Source organism: Pipistrellus hanaki (assembly GCF_964339955.1).
Source record: "Pipistrellus hanaki genome assembly, chromosome: 8".
Classification (NCBI taxonomy): Eukaryota; Metazoa; Chordata; class Mammalia; order Chiroptera; family Vespertilionidae; genus Pipistrellus; species Pipistrellus hanaki.
This window is the reverse complement of record NC_140510.1, coordinates 77,707,605-77,726,150: the sequence shown is the minus strand read 5'-3', so window position 1 is coordinate 77,726,150 and position 18,546 is coordinate 77,707,605. Positions and strand designations below refer to the sequence as shown.

Here is an 18,546-nt window from a genome sequence, read left to right as displayed (position 1 = left end):
TAAGAGAGGAAATGGAACTGACAGTATAGCTGCAAACAAAATTCAAACTGACAAGCAAAGGAGCCAAGAGAGATCCTACATAGAAATAGGTTGAAGTCAGCAAAGAGGCCAGGATTTAATTTTCTTATATGAAAACTAGAGGCCCAGTGCACAGATTTGTGCACTGGTGGGGTCCCTCAGCCTGGCCTGCAGGAATCTGGCCCGAACTGGCTCTCTGATACCCCCCGAAGGGTCCTGGATTATGAGAGGGTACAGGCAAGGCCAAAGGACCCCACCAATGCACAAATCTGTGCATCGAGCTGGTTTCAGCCTGACCCCCACAGGCCTGGCCGAGGAACTCCACCAGTGTACAAATCTGTGCACCAGGCCTCTAGTCCTATATAAAAGCCAGCCTCATGGCTGGTGAGTGCAATGGTGGTGGCAGGAGCCTATCCTGCCTCCGAAGCAGCACCAAGGACCCCTCAGGGGATGTCTGCCGAGGGGTCCTGTACCGTGAGAGGGCACAAGCTGGGCCCTCCCCCTGCCCCAGTGCATGAATATCATGCACTGGGCCTGTACTATGCATGTAAGATATTTGGTTAATCTCTTCCAGCCCTCCCCCCTTTCCCCTTCCCTCTGAGATTCACCAGTCTGTTCCATGTTTCCATGCCTGTGCATTGAGTGTCTGCCTCTGGTGGTCAGTGCACATCATAGCTACTGGTCAAATGGTCAAATGTTTTAATGGTCACTTAGTCTTTTATAGATAGATAGATAGATAGATAGATAGATATAGAAATATAGATAGATATCTAATGATGGCCTACAGTTCAATTTCCCTCATAGGAACCCCCTCACACACACCTCCTTCAGCTGTTGAATCAAACTGAATACAGAAATCCAGAAAACAGAAGGGAAGGGAAACAAGAGAAAAGCTAATAAAAACAAATGTTATTAATGTACTTTTTAAGTTGTTACATCTTTTCCTTTTTTTTTTTTTCTTTTTACAGAATTTGAAGGGTCATCTTTGGATATGTAACAGAGCAAATTAGACCAACTCTAAAAGTATCTGGTATTGTAATAAATATAAGAAGACACATGATGTCGGTATTTAGGGAAGAATAAAATAGAAAGATTTACTTCAGTCTTAGATAATATTATGCCAGACAATTAAATAACAGTGACAGCGCACACACACACACACACACGCACACACACACATCAGAGTTCAATTATTCTCTGTATCCACTCATATAATTATTATCAATTTCTCATAAATACTTTGGTATCAATTGTTATTTTTTGAACTACAATAAAATAATGTCACTCATTGTGCCCCTGCCTATACATCCTTCTGAGAGAACCTGCTTCCTCCTGCAGATGATACCTAAAATATGGGCCTGGGGGGCCATGTTTGCTCAGATTTTCTTATTGTGTTGGCCTCAATTGATTGGGCCAGGATAGACACACCTTCTTCAAGGAGAACCAATCAGATTTCCTCTTACTCTTAGAGAAAAGAAAAAGGGCCTGAGGAAAATGGATGAGTAAGTTGGTGTGTAAGGGATGGTAATGGTGGTGAACTCGAGAAGACCACTACGTTCTGCCCATGACCCTGCAGAGCTGGCCACCACCCCCATAAAACCTGGTGTTCACTGGGTTTCCTTGGTTTAATTATCTTTACAATAAATCACAATCTGACTTTAGCTTAGATTGAATAGGTTTCTGTTTTGTGACACTAGATGTGGCCTCAGTTTTGAAAGAAAAGGATAATATTCTTACATTATACTTACACGGCATGGTTTAAGTAAAAGTCACAGTCTTTTATTAAAGCAGTAGCAGTCAAACCAATATGCCCGTGGATTTTTTTGTTTTAAGCCAATAAAACCCTTCACAGATGCCAAGGAGGACATTTTGAAAGCCCAGGAGTCCTGTAAAAACTGCTGATATCTGTGCTTTCTCTGTCCTTTTAAATCGGTCTTAAGATGCACCTTACTTTCTGAAACTTCAGTGAAATATCAGCTGCTGCTTCTGATCATCGTGATTCCAAACCATGACTAACGTTCCCTTGTTTTCAAAGTCAGCACTTCCTTTGCTGTTATTGTGAGGAAATCCTAAGGTCTGTCTGTGTAAAGACTTTGGTTGGGGTTTTGTACCCTAATCTTACCTCTGCCCCTGCCTCTCCCTGTGGGGTCCCCAACCAAAGGAGTGTGAGCACAGGAATAAGAACTGGTGGGAAGACACCAGGTGCTCTACACACAGCTGTGCATGCGGCGATTGCTCCTCAACATTCAGGGCTTTTTTTTTTTTTTAAATTTCTTTATTGATTAAGGTATCACATATTTGTCCTCATCCCCCCCCCCATTCCCATCCCAAACCCCTCCCCACGTGTGCCCCCACTGCCCCTGTTGTTCATGACCACTGGTTAGCCTTATATGCATGCATACAGGCCCTTTGGTTGATCTCTTACCTTCCCCCCCACCCTCCCCTACCTTCCCTCTGAGGTTTGACAGTCTGATGGATGCTTCCCTGTCTCTGGGTCTGTTTTTGTTCATCAGTGTATGTTGTTCATTATCTCCCCATGCTAAAATGGAGTTCGGTTGGAAAGTGTGACCGAGACCGAGAAATCCAAGCAGAGCTTCCTGCTCCGCTCCCCTTGAGTCAGGAGTGCCAGTCACTCAGCAGCAGGAGCTGGTGGAAAAGCTGGAGCAGAGACCACACATCACCTTTCAAGGCAGTGGCTCTGCTGCTGAGTGAGCGGCATTCTTCCCAGCGGATGTCAAGCCCTGACCAATCAGATAACCAGCTGCTTCTCTAGGAAGAGAGAGATGTGGGCGGAGTTTCTCCTCTTTGGGGGCGCTGGGAAGCATGGGGCCCATCCCCACCAGCTGTACTTCCCAGGATGAATATGAGCCATGTGTCTCAGAACCACTGTAGGATGACCCGGAGGCTCTAGGAGAACAGAGCAAACTGATCTTAATCACCATACCCACTACCACACGTTTGTCCCAGAGTAATATACAGCACAGAATCATGTCAAGAGTAAAGAACAGTAGGCTTTCCCCACCCCCACCCCCCCACCCTCACACACCTCTTTATCCATGGCTTCATTTTTTGACGTTTCAGTTACCCGTGGTCAACTGTGCTCTGGAAATATTAAAAGAAAAATTCCAGAAACAAAGCAATTCATGCATTTTAAATTGCACGCCTTTCTGAGTAGCATACTGAAAACTCAAACCATCCTGCTCCGTCTCTTCAGGGACATGAATCATCTAGTTGTCCAAGGTCTCCACCCTGTATACACAATCATCACATCCCTCTTTGTCATTTAGTAGCTTCTTACTTATCAGATCTACTGTTGAGGTGTCACAGAGCTGGTATTCAAGGAACCCTCATCTTACCTCGTAATGGCCCGAAGTGCAAGATAGTGATGCTGGCAATGTGGACAGGCCACAGAGAAGCCAGAAGGAGCTTCCTTTAAGTGAGAAGCTGTATAGTAAAGTAAGATATTTTGAGAGAGAGAGAGAGAGAGAGAGAGAGAGAGAGAGGGAGAGACATTTACATAACTTTTATTATAACATCTATAATAATAAAAACATAATATGCTAATTAGATCAGACATCCTTCCCGATGTCCTTCTGGAAGACGTTCTGGATGAAGCTGGGGCTTTGAGGAAAACCCAGGTCCCAGGTGCCTGCCGTGGCGTGGCCTGAGGGAAGTCCAGTTCCCGAGTGCCGGAGGGAAGCTGGTGCAGCAGCCAGGGGAAGGCAGGCATACTCTTGCACGAATTTTGTGCACCAGGCCTCTAGTATTACTATAATTGCTCTATTTTATCACTTTTAGTATGAAGATTCTTGAGCACCTGAATTGGTCAATGCCAGAAATCTGCTCACCTCTCCATAGGGCAGCACTCAGAAAAGCATTCCAACCTCCCTCTGTTGCTAGTACCTTTGCTATATCTTGATGCAGATATAATGAAATACAAAATATTTTAAGTATAATTTCAATTTGGAGTCTGCAGCGCTTAGCTTAGGTATAATTTCATGTGAGATAGCCTTGCTGTCTTCCTACATTCTCTTACCTGCTCCCAGAAAATCAATAGATTTATATAAAGATAATCGATGTTTTGCCCCCTCCACCTGACCCCTTTTGCCTCATTACTAACCTATTTTTATCTTTTTAGTGTCCCACCTTCCAGTTATTAAGAAACCAATAATGTGATTCTAATGCTTTTCAAAAATAAAGGATCAATTGGCTATGCTAGGATATCATACCCACTTTTCAAAATAGATTTTTATTATCAGACATTCTAGAATAGATTAGTGACTATTTATCATTATTATTTTAAAATATATTTTTATTGATTTCAGAGAGGAAGGAAGAGAGAGAGATAGAGAGAAAAAGAGAGAGAGAAAAAGAAGAGAGAGAGAGAGAGAGAGAGAGAGAGAGAGAGAGAGAGAGAGAGATCAATGATGAAAGAGAATAATTGATCAGTTGCCTGCACAACCCCCACTAGGGACGAAGCCCCCAGCCAGGGTATGTGCCCTGGTTCATAGGTGGATGCTCAAACACTGAGCCACACCTGCCGGGCACCATTTATTATTATTGTTTTAAGTGCCTCTACTGGGACCAAAGACAGACATTCTGGCTCTCTGGGTACCACTCATTAGTATTATGCCTGTGCTTAGTTCTTAGTTTTTTGAAACACATGTTAAAATTGACTCCCTACTTCCTTGGCAGCCTAAAGACATTATTGACAAAGTTCTAATACATTTGTGACACGTTTTTGGTTTATAACTCCCTTAGGATTAGAACATGTTTATTTTTAATCATAATCCAAACCTCTTAAAAATACATTTTAGATTATAGTTAAAACTTATGAGGAAATGTCTCTTTGTAACAAATTATTATTATCCTTTTGAAAGCTTGCATTACATTCGGTGCCTTTATAAATTGTATGACAGTACCTCCGTATTTAGAAATGAATTAATCAAATAAACTAAATTCCAGCCCAGCCGGCATGGCTCAATGGTTGAGCATCAACCTAGGAACCCAGAGGTCATGGTTCGATTCCCAGTCAGGGTTATGGGCTAAATCTCCAGTGTGGGGAGTGCAGGAGGCAGCCAATCAATGATTCTCTCTCAGCACCAACGTTTCTATCTCTCCCTCTCTCCCTTCCTCTCTGAAATAAATAAAAATAGATTGTAAAAAAAATACTAATAATAGACTCCAGTCCTAGGTCATTCTTACCTAGATGGTCAGGAAGGAGCCTGCTACCTGGGATGGAGAGCCCTCTTACTGTTTCTAAGCGCTATCGTCACCGCTGCCCTTCAGAGCACCCAGAAGTTTTCCTTGCCTCTCCTACACCTGAAATTAATACGGAAACAGAGATGCAGGAGTGGCATTAAATTATTCAAGATCTTTATTACTAATGAATGCACTTCTGTGGGGCCCTTAAAAACAGTGTAGATTCAATGCCACTGTTTTGCATGCAGTTGCTGGGCCGTCGGGAATGCCACATCTGGGAATCTGTTATCACTCAGCTTTTCTTCTTCCAAAACTGCTGAGTAATTTGTGCAGAATGTTTGACTAAAATGATTCTTCAAGGACGTGGAGAAAGGTAAGGACCTGGGGTGGAGGCAGGGGGATTGCACCTCCACGGTCATGTTGACCGTCAGGAGGCTGGGTTTTCTGCACCTGCTGAGGGCTTCAGGAAGAGCTTGGGGAGCATTTTTGCACCAAGAAGGGTTCTTACTGATTCCACTTCATATGACTTTCCAAACAGATTTTACTTGAATGTATTTGAAACTTTTTTCCTAGTTTTGACAAATCTGTAATCACCATTGCTGTTATATTTTTAAAGACCAAATGTTATCAGTTTTTGCTTCAGTTTCTCTCTTTGTAAAATACGATTCATCTGTCCAACAATTTGTCCTTAATTCATTCACTAGACGGGGGAAAGTACTATTTAAATTTGATTATAATGATTATAATGTAACTTTTTAAAAAAGTTTTCCACGGCTCATGTTAAGAAATGTCTTTTTAAAGAATTGTATAATGTTTTCTTATAGCATAGCCCATCTTTTTTTGTTCAAAGCAAACACATACACATATATGTGTATATATATTGAGTTTGAACAATAGTTACAACATGTAACAGTAGCTAGCTAATTTACTAAAATTAGATTTACTAACAGGAAATAGTGACTAAATTCTACATGTAGAATTGTGTGGCAACGCGTTTAAATGTATATAATATTTGTCAGGAATTTAATATGCAGAATTGTTAATTTTGTCCTTCAAAATTCAAGTAAAACTACATTTTGTTGAGGTAAGAATCCACTTTACTCTTGAAATGATAATGCCTAAAAAGTTCTAAGTAGTCATGGTATTGGTTTCAGGAGCTGTTCTCAGTTTCTGAGATACAGCTCTAAGTTCCAGAGTATGACCTGTATGAGAAGCTTCTACCACTCTGGTCCTTATTTCTTTCCTCCCAGGAGACTATAGAGTCTTCCTAAACACCTCGAGTTCTTGTTCCACAGGTGAAACAACTTTTAGTTGCCTGTTTGTTCCCCTAACCCTATTCTTCACACTGCAAAACCTTCTGCTTAAAATGTTGGTTCATTTTCAGTTTGGATGACCTTCTTGCCATCCACCCTTCTAAGAAACTCTTGAAATGGACCCAGACAATCAAGGTGAGCATTTTTGTCAAGTTTCTGAGCATAGTTTGTATACAAAAAAAATTAGGCACAGATGTTATATTTTCAGACTTCGGAGTTGCAGCAGTGTAGACATTTGGCAATTTTTTGGCTGAAAAAGAGACTATTTGGTGAATTAAAAGACTTTTTCTTCTAAACAATGCCAGTGTGTGTGATTCTCAGCATCTGAAAGGGGTTCAGGAATCTGTAAAAGGGGCTGCTGTAAATTAATCAAGAGTCCAGAGACAAAACATAATTTTGGAAGGCATTTTGGGGAGCCAGAGAAGACTGAGCTAAAGAAACCAAGTTCTCCTGTCACTCTGGACCCCTTGCTTTTTATTAACAAAAGTTGTCCTAGGTCAAAATAGATATACATTAAAGGCAAGGTTTAATATACAGAATCCATTGTCAGATTGGGGGAACTGCCTTTGGCTGTTCAGGTGGTTGGCCAATAAGAGGCAGTAACATGTACATTGAAATGCCCTCAGTTGTCTGGCAGCAAGCAATCATCTATGCAAATCTTTAGGTGTGGGGGAATGCCCTTAGCCATTCCAGATGATTCAGAAATTCATATTTAAGAATATTTGGTCTATTGTCAACAAAGCATCCAAATAATTTAACAAATTACTTGTTTTCAATATAATTATATTTCAATTACAAGTTATTTTTAAATTATTTTTAAATTATTCTTATAATTTACTGTAGAAATGTTCATTCAGGAGTTAAGTTCCCAGTACTATGTGGGCCCAAAGTCGGGAGAAATATCTCACAGCTATAGTTATGTGAATATTTGATAAACAAATGTGGGGGGACCAATCCCCCTTTCTTTTAACACATCTGAATGCCAGCTTAGGCCCAGGACTGGTCTAGGATATTTTTATTGGTGGGTCTAGTTGCAGCCCCTAGTTAAAATCTAGATTGTTAATTTTAATTGTTCTATATAAAATTCAATAATAACTCAAGCTATTTATCTAAAACAACAAGTTGAGTAATTCAAATTATCTTTAGGTTTCCCAAATTTAGACCCTCATATTAATAAGCTTAACACAGAGCAGTAGATAATGTATTCAAAGCCAAATTCTCTGTGCTAAAGATGTGTTTTTTTTAAATTTAGTGTGTAAGCATCACATGTAGTGTTGGTAAAAAGACTGGGATTCACCTACAGAGTTAGTGCTCCAGTTGGTCCAGGGTGGGGTCCAAGAATTCATTTCCACAAATTCCTAATATTGCTCATCTAGGATACTGATGATACTGATGTTGCTCAACTGGGATCACACTTCGACAACCACTGACCTAAAATACCTATTTCTGGATATCTAAATAGATTATGGCAGTTGAAACCGATTTTATTATATTTTTAGTATCTGTAGAAAACGACACATAGTGATTTGGCTAAACAAAATTAAGAATCATTTAAAGCGAAACACATTTCCCAGTCCAGACTATATGTAACTTGCATTATTTCTGTAAGCATCTAAAAGTACTTTGTTCATAGCTTTGGGCTCAGTATGTCTAGTAATTTTTCCTTTCTTGAATTTCTTCCACCAACAAGGGGGTCGGGAGCCTTGAGGAAGCTGGGCTGTGGTGAAGGCCCTGGGCTGTGCATACTTTCCCACACGGCACTGTATTGCAGCCGGCCACACTATGCTGCGTCACTTCATCAGATGACACTGCAGAATAGAGCCTGGCCCGAGGGGGATGGGCCAGATGGTAGATAAGTTACAGAGTCACTCTTCCTCCAAGAACAGCACCTGGAACCTGCAAGACCCCTAGTTTACTGATTCTCTGTATTCATTTGATACATCCGAGAGCATAAAATGGGCCAGTTTCTAGGAGGAAACAATAATATTGGGTATCATGCTTTTGTAAAATATTTCCAGGCTATTATTATCTCTATTCCCAATTTGTTTTACTTCCAACATAGAGCAGAGGTGTTTCTCACTTCAACTATGCTCTAAGTTTGGACTCTTATCTGGAAAGAAAGTATGTTTTAAAAATAAGGACACATTAAATGACAAAAACTTTAGAACTAATTGTAGGGTGTGTGTTTATATATATATATATATATATATATATATATATATATATATATATATATATATATATATATATATATATAATTGAGGCACCTGTTCAAAAAAGAAAAAAAAAGTGGAGCTTTTTAAACAAGGTTCCTGGTATTGGTGGCATTTTCAGGCACAGCCCACATTCACCTGAAGTGGGTTCTTTGACTCATAATCATATATTGATCATTGAGTCAATGTATGTTCAGGCAGAGGCATTTTGTGGGCTCCAACTCCTCCAGGATGGGTCTGACCCAGTCCAGGGTAGAGCATAGTGCCTGGTATTCAACACCCAAACGTGTAACACATAGAACTTGACTCCATGACATTCAAGGGCAAGGCATCCTTTTCCAAACCAAAATGCAGTCACTGTGGCTTGGCATGAAATGGACAGTGAGCTAAGTCTGGGAAGAAGACATCCCTGTGAGACAGACAGAGACTCTAAGGTTTTTATCCTGAACATTTGGTCTGAAGTGGTCAGAGCATCTGGTCTGAAATGCCATCATGACCCTCACTTGCTGTATTTTTGTCTTTGGCTTTGGGGTCCACTTAAAGACACAATACTCCCTGTTAAGACTGAACACAGAATCTGGTGGAGGGGAGCAATGGGGGGGAGGAAGGGGGAGAGGAACATTTGTAATAGTCTGAACACTAAAGATTTATTTTAAAAAAATAACTAAATAAATAAATAAATAAATAAATAAATAAATAAATAACTAGACTGGACACAGAGATCTTTGTGTAACCTAGCTCTGATCTCAACAGTTACACCTCGCAGTCATTCTCTGTACTTGGTTAATCATAAAAAAGCAGGCTGTATTTAGCCCATAGCTGATGTCCTTGTGGCTTCCAGATACTGAGCTATTGGCTTGTTTCTATCTTCTGAAACTCATCTTCCTCGGCCTTTTTACTATTGTTATCTCCTGGTTTCATTGGCTTTCACTTCTCATTCTTTCTCTTAAATTTCTTTCTTAATTATGAAAATAATATAGGATAAAAAATTTAGGTAATAGCACCAAGTAGAAAGAAAATAACTATGAACACTAATAATTCAAGCACCCAGAGATACCCACCACTACCAATTTGGTGAATGCTTCTAAGATTTAAGCTCCACACGGCAGGGATTTTTATCTGTTAACTGCTATTTTTTCAAGGGCCTGGAATCATGCCAGGGCCATATATAACAAGAGCTCAATAAATATTTGTTAAGTGAATGATTGGATGGATAGCATTTGAATTGCTATATATATATATATATATATATATATATATATATATATATATATATATATGTGTGTGTGTGTGTGTGTGTGTGTGTGTGTGTGTGTGTGAATGAGTAGAATATATTAAGAAAATGGAGTTTATATTCTACATTGAGTTTTTTAAAATATATTTTTATTGAATTTTAGAGAGTAAGAAGGGAGAGAGAGATAAAACATCAATGAAAAAAACACATTGATCAGCGGCCTCCTATATGCCCCCTATTGGGGATTGAGCCTTAACCGGAATCAAACTGTGACCTCCTGGTTCACGGATCAACTCTCAACCACTGAGCCACACCAGCTGGGCTACAAAGAGATCTTTATTCTATTTGTTTATAAGATTGTTTCCTCCTATAAAAACATAGATTTGTGGGGGAATCCTCACTTTTGGTGGATTCCTTAGTTTGGTGGACTCTGACGGTGAGTCTAGGGTCCCCTGCAGCCTAAGATTCTGTAGTGTAGACCATCAATATTTGTTCCTAGATGAGAAAGAGAGCAAACTAAAGTGGGGCTATATGATCCCTAGGACTTCCTTCCAGGATGTGGGATTTATCTAATGAGATGATCATTTATCCATGTTATTTCATGTTTTCTTTACAGATGCTCTCAATAGTATTGAGAATTCCATTTATAGAACAGCCTTCAAATTAAGATCTGTGCAAACCACCTGTCAATGTAAGTAGAACAGTCTGAAATACTGGAAATAATTGGATCCTTATGCACTATGCAAATTCATAAAGCAAATCAAAACTCATGTGAGTGAGGTCAGACTACAGAAGTTGGATCTGTGCATTTCTACCACTTGTAACAGAGAAGATGGAGGGGGAGATGACACTATGTGTGTTCAACCTAAGGGTAGCTTTGTTGACTGAAATAGAAAATGATTTTTGGATGAAGATTTTTTTCCCCTATTTTGTTTCTGCAAAAAATTTTTTAAAATGTTGGTTTTCTTTTCAGGATAACGATATTAACACAAAATAAAATTACAAAATAGGTTAGTTTAGAAATCTATACTTGTAGATTTAAATTTAACATTTTTAAATTTCTTCTACCCTGTAAGATTTTCATTTTCAAGTTGTACTTATCTCTCTGAACATTTAAAAGTAGGTTCAGGTGAATAATCCTGGGGCCATAAATTTTAAAAACGATGTCGAGAATTCCCTGTGAACTGCTCTTTTGTGTTAAACTTAGATCTGATTGAATGCTATGGTTTTCTCTTCCAATACTGTTATCTAAGCAAAATAAAGTAAATGTTGTAAAAACATTTATCCTGGCCTGCCAAGCATGTCTCAGTAGTTGAGCATTGACAGGAGGTCACAGTATGATTCTGGTCAGGGCACATGCCAAGTTGGGGTGCTCAATCCCCAGTATGGGCATGCAGGAAGCAGCCAATCAATGATTCTCTCTCATCATTGATGTTTCTAGCTCTCCCTCTTCCTTCTTTTCTGAAATCAATAAAAAATTCTAAAAAATATTTATCCTAAAAAAATTCTCCAACATGAAGTAAATTGGGTGTTGGCTGTGAAAAGCAATAGGCATTCACCATACCTAAACTTACTGATTTCTAATAAATCGTGTATTACATTTTAAAAAATTACTTTATGTGAATTTATTTATGACATTATTATATCAGACATAAAAGAAGCTATGTTATAAATATAAATATAAATATAAATATAAATATAAATATAAATATCCTATCTAATAAAAGAGTAATATGCAGATTGATCATCACTCCAACACACAGGATGGCTGCCCCTATGTGGTCAAAGATAGCTGCCCCCATGTGGACACAAGATGGCCACCACAAGATGGCCAGCAGGGGAGGGCAGTTGAGAGGGACCAGGCCTGCAAAGGAAGGCATTTCAGGGCAATCAACCCTGCAGGGGAGGGCAGTTAGGGGTCGGCAGAGGAGGGAAGTTGGGGGCAAACAGGCTGTCAGGGGAGCAGTTAGTCATCGATCAGGCTGGCATGGGAGTGGTTAGGGGTTAATCAGACTGGCAGACAGAAGTGGTTAGGGGCAATCAGGAAGGCAGGCAGGGGAGCAGTTGGGAGCCAGCAGTCCTGGATTGTGAGAGGGATGTCCGACTGCCCATTTAGATCCAATCCTGGTGGGGTCCCAGATTGGAGAAATGCAGGCTGGGCTGAGGGACATCCCCCACGCTGTGCACAAATTTCATGCACCAGGCCTCCAATATATATATATATATATATATATATATATATATATATATATATATATATATATATATATGAAATTTTTCCTAAAGGTTGAACTTTTTTGTATTTTCCTTTTTGCCTAATAAGTTATATAGACCAATGAATTTCAAATTGTGCTTCACAACAGTTTGTGCATGGGTATGATGTAGGACACGAAAGGGTTAGCAAGGTGGGAAAGGAAGGATAAGCAACTCAGGAAAACTCAGAAACCATCTCCTCCACCAGAACACCTGTATTTCTCTATTTCCCCTACTGCCTTTCTGTGTAAGGGTCTTTTGAAGCAGGGATTCTTGACAAAAAAAAAAAAGGAAAGGAAGAAAGAAACCAACAAAAATCCCTGATTTAGACAAATAAAATCACTTGTAACTAGTATTTGTTATTCCAGGGATTAACGAAAGCCAGAATAGGCACACTAAAAAAATACATCCTCAGTTATGCTATTTTCTTAGAGAATTTCTCCCATTAAAGAAAGTTAGCAGCAAATGTTTATATAAGCCTCCATCCTTTCTGCCTGGGCACCAAGAATGTAATTTGAGGGCATTCCTTTTTGTACTTCTTATTATCCCTGGCATCAGAAACAGTACATATGAATAATACTCATGGGAAATATTAATAAGACACAAAATTAGTAGTAGGAAAGTTCTACCCCAGGAAAGATATGCAAAGGAAAATTTGAAAGCAAAAAAGCCCATATACAGCGATAAAGCATGCTGGGAGTTCCAGACGGCAGGACCCGGGGCACATCGCTGCATGAATCTGGTAGTGAGATTAATGGACACCGGTGTTATCTGCGCTGCTGTAATACCGAGCCCTCCTCCCGCGTGCCGCTCGCAGGGCCCAGGCGATAGGCTTTGCGATTGAGTAACGATAAAAGGTTTGGCAGCCTGCAGTCAGGTTTTTATTAAAGTCACATCCTGGAACCTACTCCTCGCTTCTTTAGACTCTCCCCTTAAAAGCAGCACCAGAGAACAAATAAAAATATTTTATTATACTTGCTAGATTTCTTATCTGCGAGATTGATTTATGAAGCAGAGAAAAGCACAGGGTTTTATCATTTCACAGGCTGAGGCAGTTTAAGTGCCAGCAGCTCTTGGTGCCACCAACATCCGCATCTCTCCGATGATACAATTGGGTGTTTATTAATTTTGTCTGTCACCCTCCATCTGTAAGAAGCCATAGGGTTAGTTCTATTTCATTCGTCCTTATATTCATTGCCTCGTAAAATGTTTAAGAGGTGATAAAAGTATACAGGAAATAACCCGTTATTTTTTATAAGCAACTTTGGTTTTATTTTGTGCCTTCCTCAGATAATAATACTAATGGAACCAAGATAAAAAAATATAATAAATATTACTGAGGCAGGGTGGAACCCAAAGAGTCTGATATCAAATTCAACAACTGCTCGGCCCTGGCCCAGTATAACTTCTACTGGTCCAGTATAACCTCTACTGGCCCAGTATAACCCGGCTCAGTTGGTTAGAACATCAACCAGTTATGCCAAGGTTTCAGGTTCAATCCCAATGAATGCATGAATAAGTGGTACAACAAATTGTCATTTCTCTCTCTCTCTCTCTCTCTCTCTCTCTCTCTCTCTCTCTCTCTCAAAAATCAGTCAATTAATCAATCAATAAAATTATTTACATTCAGCAACTGCTCTTATATAAATATCACTAGGTTTCTTAACTAAGACAATCGCATTTTGACACACACCCTATTCTTCTAAAGCTAGGCTATAGAAAGGAAGAACAATATTTGAACATAAAAAGCTAATTTGCTCAATCAACCTAAAAAATACAGTATTGTTTTCCCCAACCTTTCCCTGGGGGGTTCTAAATTCCTTGGAAATTCTGTTTTTCGAGTTTGTCACTTTTTCTCCTCCCAACATCATTTTATAAAGTACCATCCTAGAGGTTATACAGGACGTAATGTTATAACTGTGCTTTACTAGCAGACACACTTTCCACAGTCCGATCCTCTGCCTGAATTATTTGCACAAGAGACAGGCACCCCAATAATGGTCATATCTAATTTTCTTTCAAGGAAATGGCTACCATTAAAAAAAAAAAGTCTTAATTAAACACAGGTGGCATTTGCCTTTCGTTCCCATCAGAAAATCAGACTCGACTCTCCATTTGCTTTCTACAGTGGACTTGATTGACAGTTCCCAGATTCAGCACATCCTACTACGCCCGAGTTTCTGGGAAGCACGAGAGAGCCCGCTCTCCATGCAGCATCTCTTCCAGGCCCTCCAGGAGCTGTTCCAGAGAGCCAGGGAGGGGCCGGGCCACGCGCACCCCGGGGCCGCGGAGCTCACCCTGAGCCTCCTCATGGCCATGTATGACAGGTGAGGGCGCGGGGGGCACACGGGCCTCAGGGGCAGTGTTCGGTTGCCACTGGTCGTCGACTATTTGGCGTTGTCTAATGTTTGCTTACGGTTTTATGTAAAAGATGGCTTCTTTGTTTTCCACATATGAACTACTCATTCTGGAGGGCGATGAAGAAGACACATTTATCTGCTTTACCAACACAAGTGACCCATGGATTGCAAAGAGGGGGGAAAAAAATCCACATTACTTTCTCTCATACAAACTGGTTTCTGCTCTAGAGACCATGGGCACCCTCTGCTGTGGCAATTGTAAGCTATGCATGCAAAAATGTACACTTTTCTTTTGAGAAACCTTAGGAAGCAAAACTATCTGCTCTATGGAGACAGGAAGGAGCCCTAGACCACCTGTGCCTAGCACAGTGCTTAGCAGGGAGGAGGCACCCCGCAAATATTAGCTGAGTACATGAATGAATGAATGAATGATTAAATATTTTAATTCAATTATTAATCTTGTCAAATTCTAGATATCAGAAAGCAGACAGTGGAAGACTTGAACTTGTAACACCATGTCAGAAACGTCCATTAACAGTTCCATTTTTTATAAGCCACTTCACCAAGAATCACCCTGCCTTTCCCATTCTTGTCTCTGCGATTTCTTACCATACAGCACAGGAACCGGCTTTCTCAAGCTTACACCTGCAGCTGCTGCCCTGATTGCCCTCTCGGGGGACAGCCCTCTTACAAAATACAGAGGTAAGACCCACAGGAGTTTTGAGTGTCTGAAATTCAATGGCCTCCAAATCTCAACCACATTATGCTCCTCACCTGCTACTATGTCCCAGCCACGTGGTTTTTGTGTGGCATACACTCAGCCCGACTTGGAATTTTTCAAGATGTTGATCTGTGCTTTCTACTTATTCATTCCTTCGTTACCCTGGGTACTCATTTGTGTGAGGATAATTGACACCAGTGGTTATTATTCCTAAAGGCTGGGACTCTCCTCGCATTTACCAACCTGGTCTTCAACATGGCTGTGCTGAATTACCAAGGGGTTAAAATGTGGATTGGGTTTTCAGTAGTTATCAAATTATCTAGCTTGGGAAGCCTTCAAAATAGAAAGCAAAGAATCAAGAAGAGAACTTTTCATTTTTCCCCCCTTCATACCCACAAATACACTGTTTAGAATTCAAAGCACATACTCTTCAAAGATACATTGCATGCATTTAATGTAGAGATCTTTTCTCCCTTATGTGTCTAGCTCTTTTTCAGCTCTATGCAGAAAACAAGAGGGGAGGTTATGATTCCGGGGCACGTATGACCCGAAGGACTTTGAGGAACCTACTAACAGATCTACAGCAGGTAAATCTCTAATCTTTAAGAATTTTTAAATTTGTTCCAGATGACAGCCACATTATTAAAGAACCTGATTTTTAGTGTCAAGTCCACCTTAATAGAAGTCTCCATGCAACTCCTCCGCTCCACAGCCACTGCTACCATCTGAGCATAGGTCTGACCTCCTGCAATCACTCTTTAATGGTTTCCTCAACTCAAGCCTCTCCTCTTGCCAACTCCGCCTCCACACGACAGCCAGTGACTCTTCCAAAATGCGTATGTCACCCTCATGCCCAACATTCTCCATTGGCCATCCTTGTCTACGGGGAAAAGCCTACCCTTAGCATCACACCGCCTTAAGCTAAACAACAAAGAGAAGCTCTGAGCTTCTGAGTCAGGGAGGCAGGTTATGAGAAGGTGACCATGAAAAGTCTGGTTCAAGGTTTGTTATTCAGGTTTAGTTTGCTCCTTCCCCATTAATAAGTGTTGTAAAGAGTTCTCTTCCATGATACCTTTGGCCCATGGAAGTTCCCTTTATAAATGCACGTTCTGTTTACAAAAGGAAAATGTGTGCCCTATTTTTAGAGCCTGTCCTGCATTGATTGGTTCTCAATAGACTTTAGCTCAAATAACTCATATGCCAAAGAGGTATATTTTGAGTGATATATTCTGCTGCCCATCAGGACCAGGGATTCTGGACTGGGGATAGTCATGATAGGCGTGGGGAGTAGGTATGTAGGAAGGTTATTGAATTCTAGAAAAGAGACTATGGTTAGGAACAACTATCCAAATACTTACCCCAAATACCTCTTAATATTAATGTTTCATGTTCTTACTGATTGTAATAATGTTCAAGTTATTCTGAAAATTCCAAACAGTGTTCAAGATGTTCCTATTTCTTAAAGGAGTAATAACTTTGAACACATGAATTAGGTTCAAGCATCAGGCGTAGTTCTTTCAGGGCTTTTTGGGCGGTTGTGGCAGCACAGGGATCTCATTGCCAGTTTCCTGCTGACGCCCAGGCAAGCCTCAGGGAGCTACCGCTTCAACAAGCCTCACATCCCAGGACTCCAGCTGGTGGGGAGCCAGAGGGAGCGGAAAGTCTGTTAGCTCATTTACATACTCAGACGTGTAAGCCTGGCATGTGGAGGTGGGTGTGAGGGGAAAAGATGGACTAAGAGCCATTTTCCTTCTCCTGTACACATCCTGTGCTTGCCTCCTGACTACTGTCGCTGACCTCTAACACCCTGTCCACCCGGCCGTAAACATCTGCCCTTGTTTCAGCCTCAACTGAGGTCAGTGAGCTGCTGAAATGGCAGCTCCCACAGAGCTGTCTCCCCCACAACACATTATCATGCTCCTGAGAAAGCTTCGAGGAAGGTGGAAATTTGCATAGCAAATTACCAGCCCATGGAGTTCCATTAAGAACTCCGGGATGGAGTCCCATAAAATTCCAGGTCCCACTCTGTGATTCAAATCCCGCCCCCAAGAATTCAAATGATCATTCCGAGTGGTGTTCTGCCTGTGCCAGCATGTCATCGAGTCATGTTCAAGTCTTCCACAGAACACCTGCAGGAAACTGGTCACCAGGGCAATTCACCCACAAAATCTTTGTGTACACACATAAGGCAAAAACTTGGTTAAAACCCATTGCCGAAGTGAATTTTCTTCGGACTGGTGTCAGAATCACAGAGCTGGCAGGCCAGTCCCATCCGAGACACTTTCCTTATTTCACAAATCAGGTTAACCCCCGTTCCCAGGGCTCAAGGACAATGTCCACACGAGTGGTCCGGTGAGTTCACCAGCATTCACAGGCTGGGTGATGAGTTATTTTTTTCAGACAAAGGCTAAAGAACATGGGGAGTAGTTACTCGTGTTCAGCTGGGGATGGGGTTATTATCAATGTGCAGCACAAGCTGTCTTGTCAAGATTACACAAATGTTTGTTGACTTCTGCCTGGCTAATTGTCAGCAAAGTGGTTCTAAGTGCCACTTTCCTGATTAGAAGAATGTTTATTCGGGTTGATGGACTCAGCGGGGGGGGGGGGGGGGGGTCTTTGAAATTACCTCTGAGTTTGCAGGCAGTGCCTGCTGAGCAGCCTGTGCTGCCCAAGACATCAGACCCAAAATTAGGACCCCCCACCAAATAGGCATAAATAGAGGTGACAAGTCAATGTAAATGCACATATTGAGAATGTCAGATCCAAGTCCCTGGCCATCTTGGCAGCCACAAGGCATTCTTAGTCCCTTCGCTAAACTCCTAATGGTGAAAGTGATTGAAAGATGGAGACCACAAAGGGCGTGCAGACTGAGCCATTGGAATACACATGAGTCTGGAGTGTGACAAAGCTTGGTGAGAACCCCTCAGCAGAGTGAGGAGTCTTGGAGCGAGATCTCAGTTCCGTAGCTCTACCTTGCTCTGATTAACCTTGAGCAAAATAACAAATCTCAACCAGTCCTTGCTTTAAACAAGAACAATTATCCGTGCCTTAGCCCAGAACCTGGCATTTGTTAAAATGAGATGTTATGGAAGTGTTCAAAAACGTTTTTTTAGAAAACTACTCTGAACTTTTAATACAGTATCATTATGCGTAATTCATAGGTAAACAAGAGCAAAAAAAAAAAAAAAAAAGAGGGAGGTGTTAAAGTAATTTGACGGGGATCCTAAGAAAC

The 18,546-nt window shown here is 40.9% G+C and overlaps 2 protein-coding genes across 2 annotated transcripts in view; both read left to right on the top strand.

The window, feature by feature from the left end:
• The window catches only part of MDH1B (malate dehydrogenase 1B), a 16,843-nt gene extending 15,533 nt beyond the window's left edge, over positions 1–1,310 (top strand). Inside the window, exon 13 of the mRNA XM_084892192.1 lies at positions 987–1,310. Coding sequence (XP_084748318.1) covers positions 987–1,015 — 29 coding nt within the window. The 3' untranslated portion in view covers positions 1,016–1,310. The remainder of the gene's footprint in view (positions 1–986) is intronic.
• Positions 1,311–6,649: 5,339 nt separating this feature from the next.
• DYTN (dystrotelin) overlaps positions 6,650–18,546 on the top strand; it is a gene marked incomplete at both ends in the record, with an annotated part of 47,031 nt that continues 35,134 nt past the window's right edge. The window contains 5 exons of the mRNA XM_084891335.1: positions 6,650–6,668; positions 10,597–10,671; positions 14,362–14,560; positions 15,210–15,295; positions 15,801–15,901. Coding sequence (XP_084747461.1) covers positions 6,650–6,668; positions 10,597–10,671; positions 14,362–14,560; positions 15,210–15,295; positions 15,801–15,901 — 480 coding nt within the window. The remainder of the gene's footprint in view (positions 6,669–10,596; positions 10,672–14,361; positions 14,561–15,209; positions 15,296–15,800; positions 15,902–18,546) is intronic.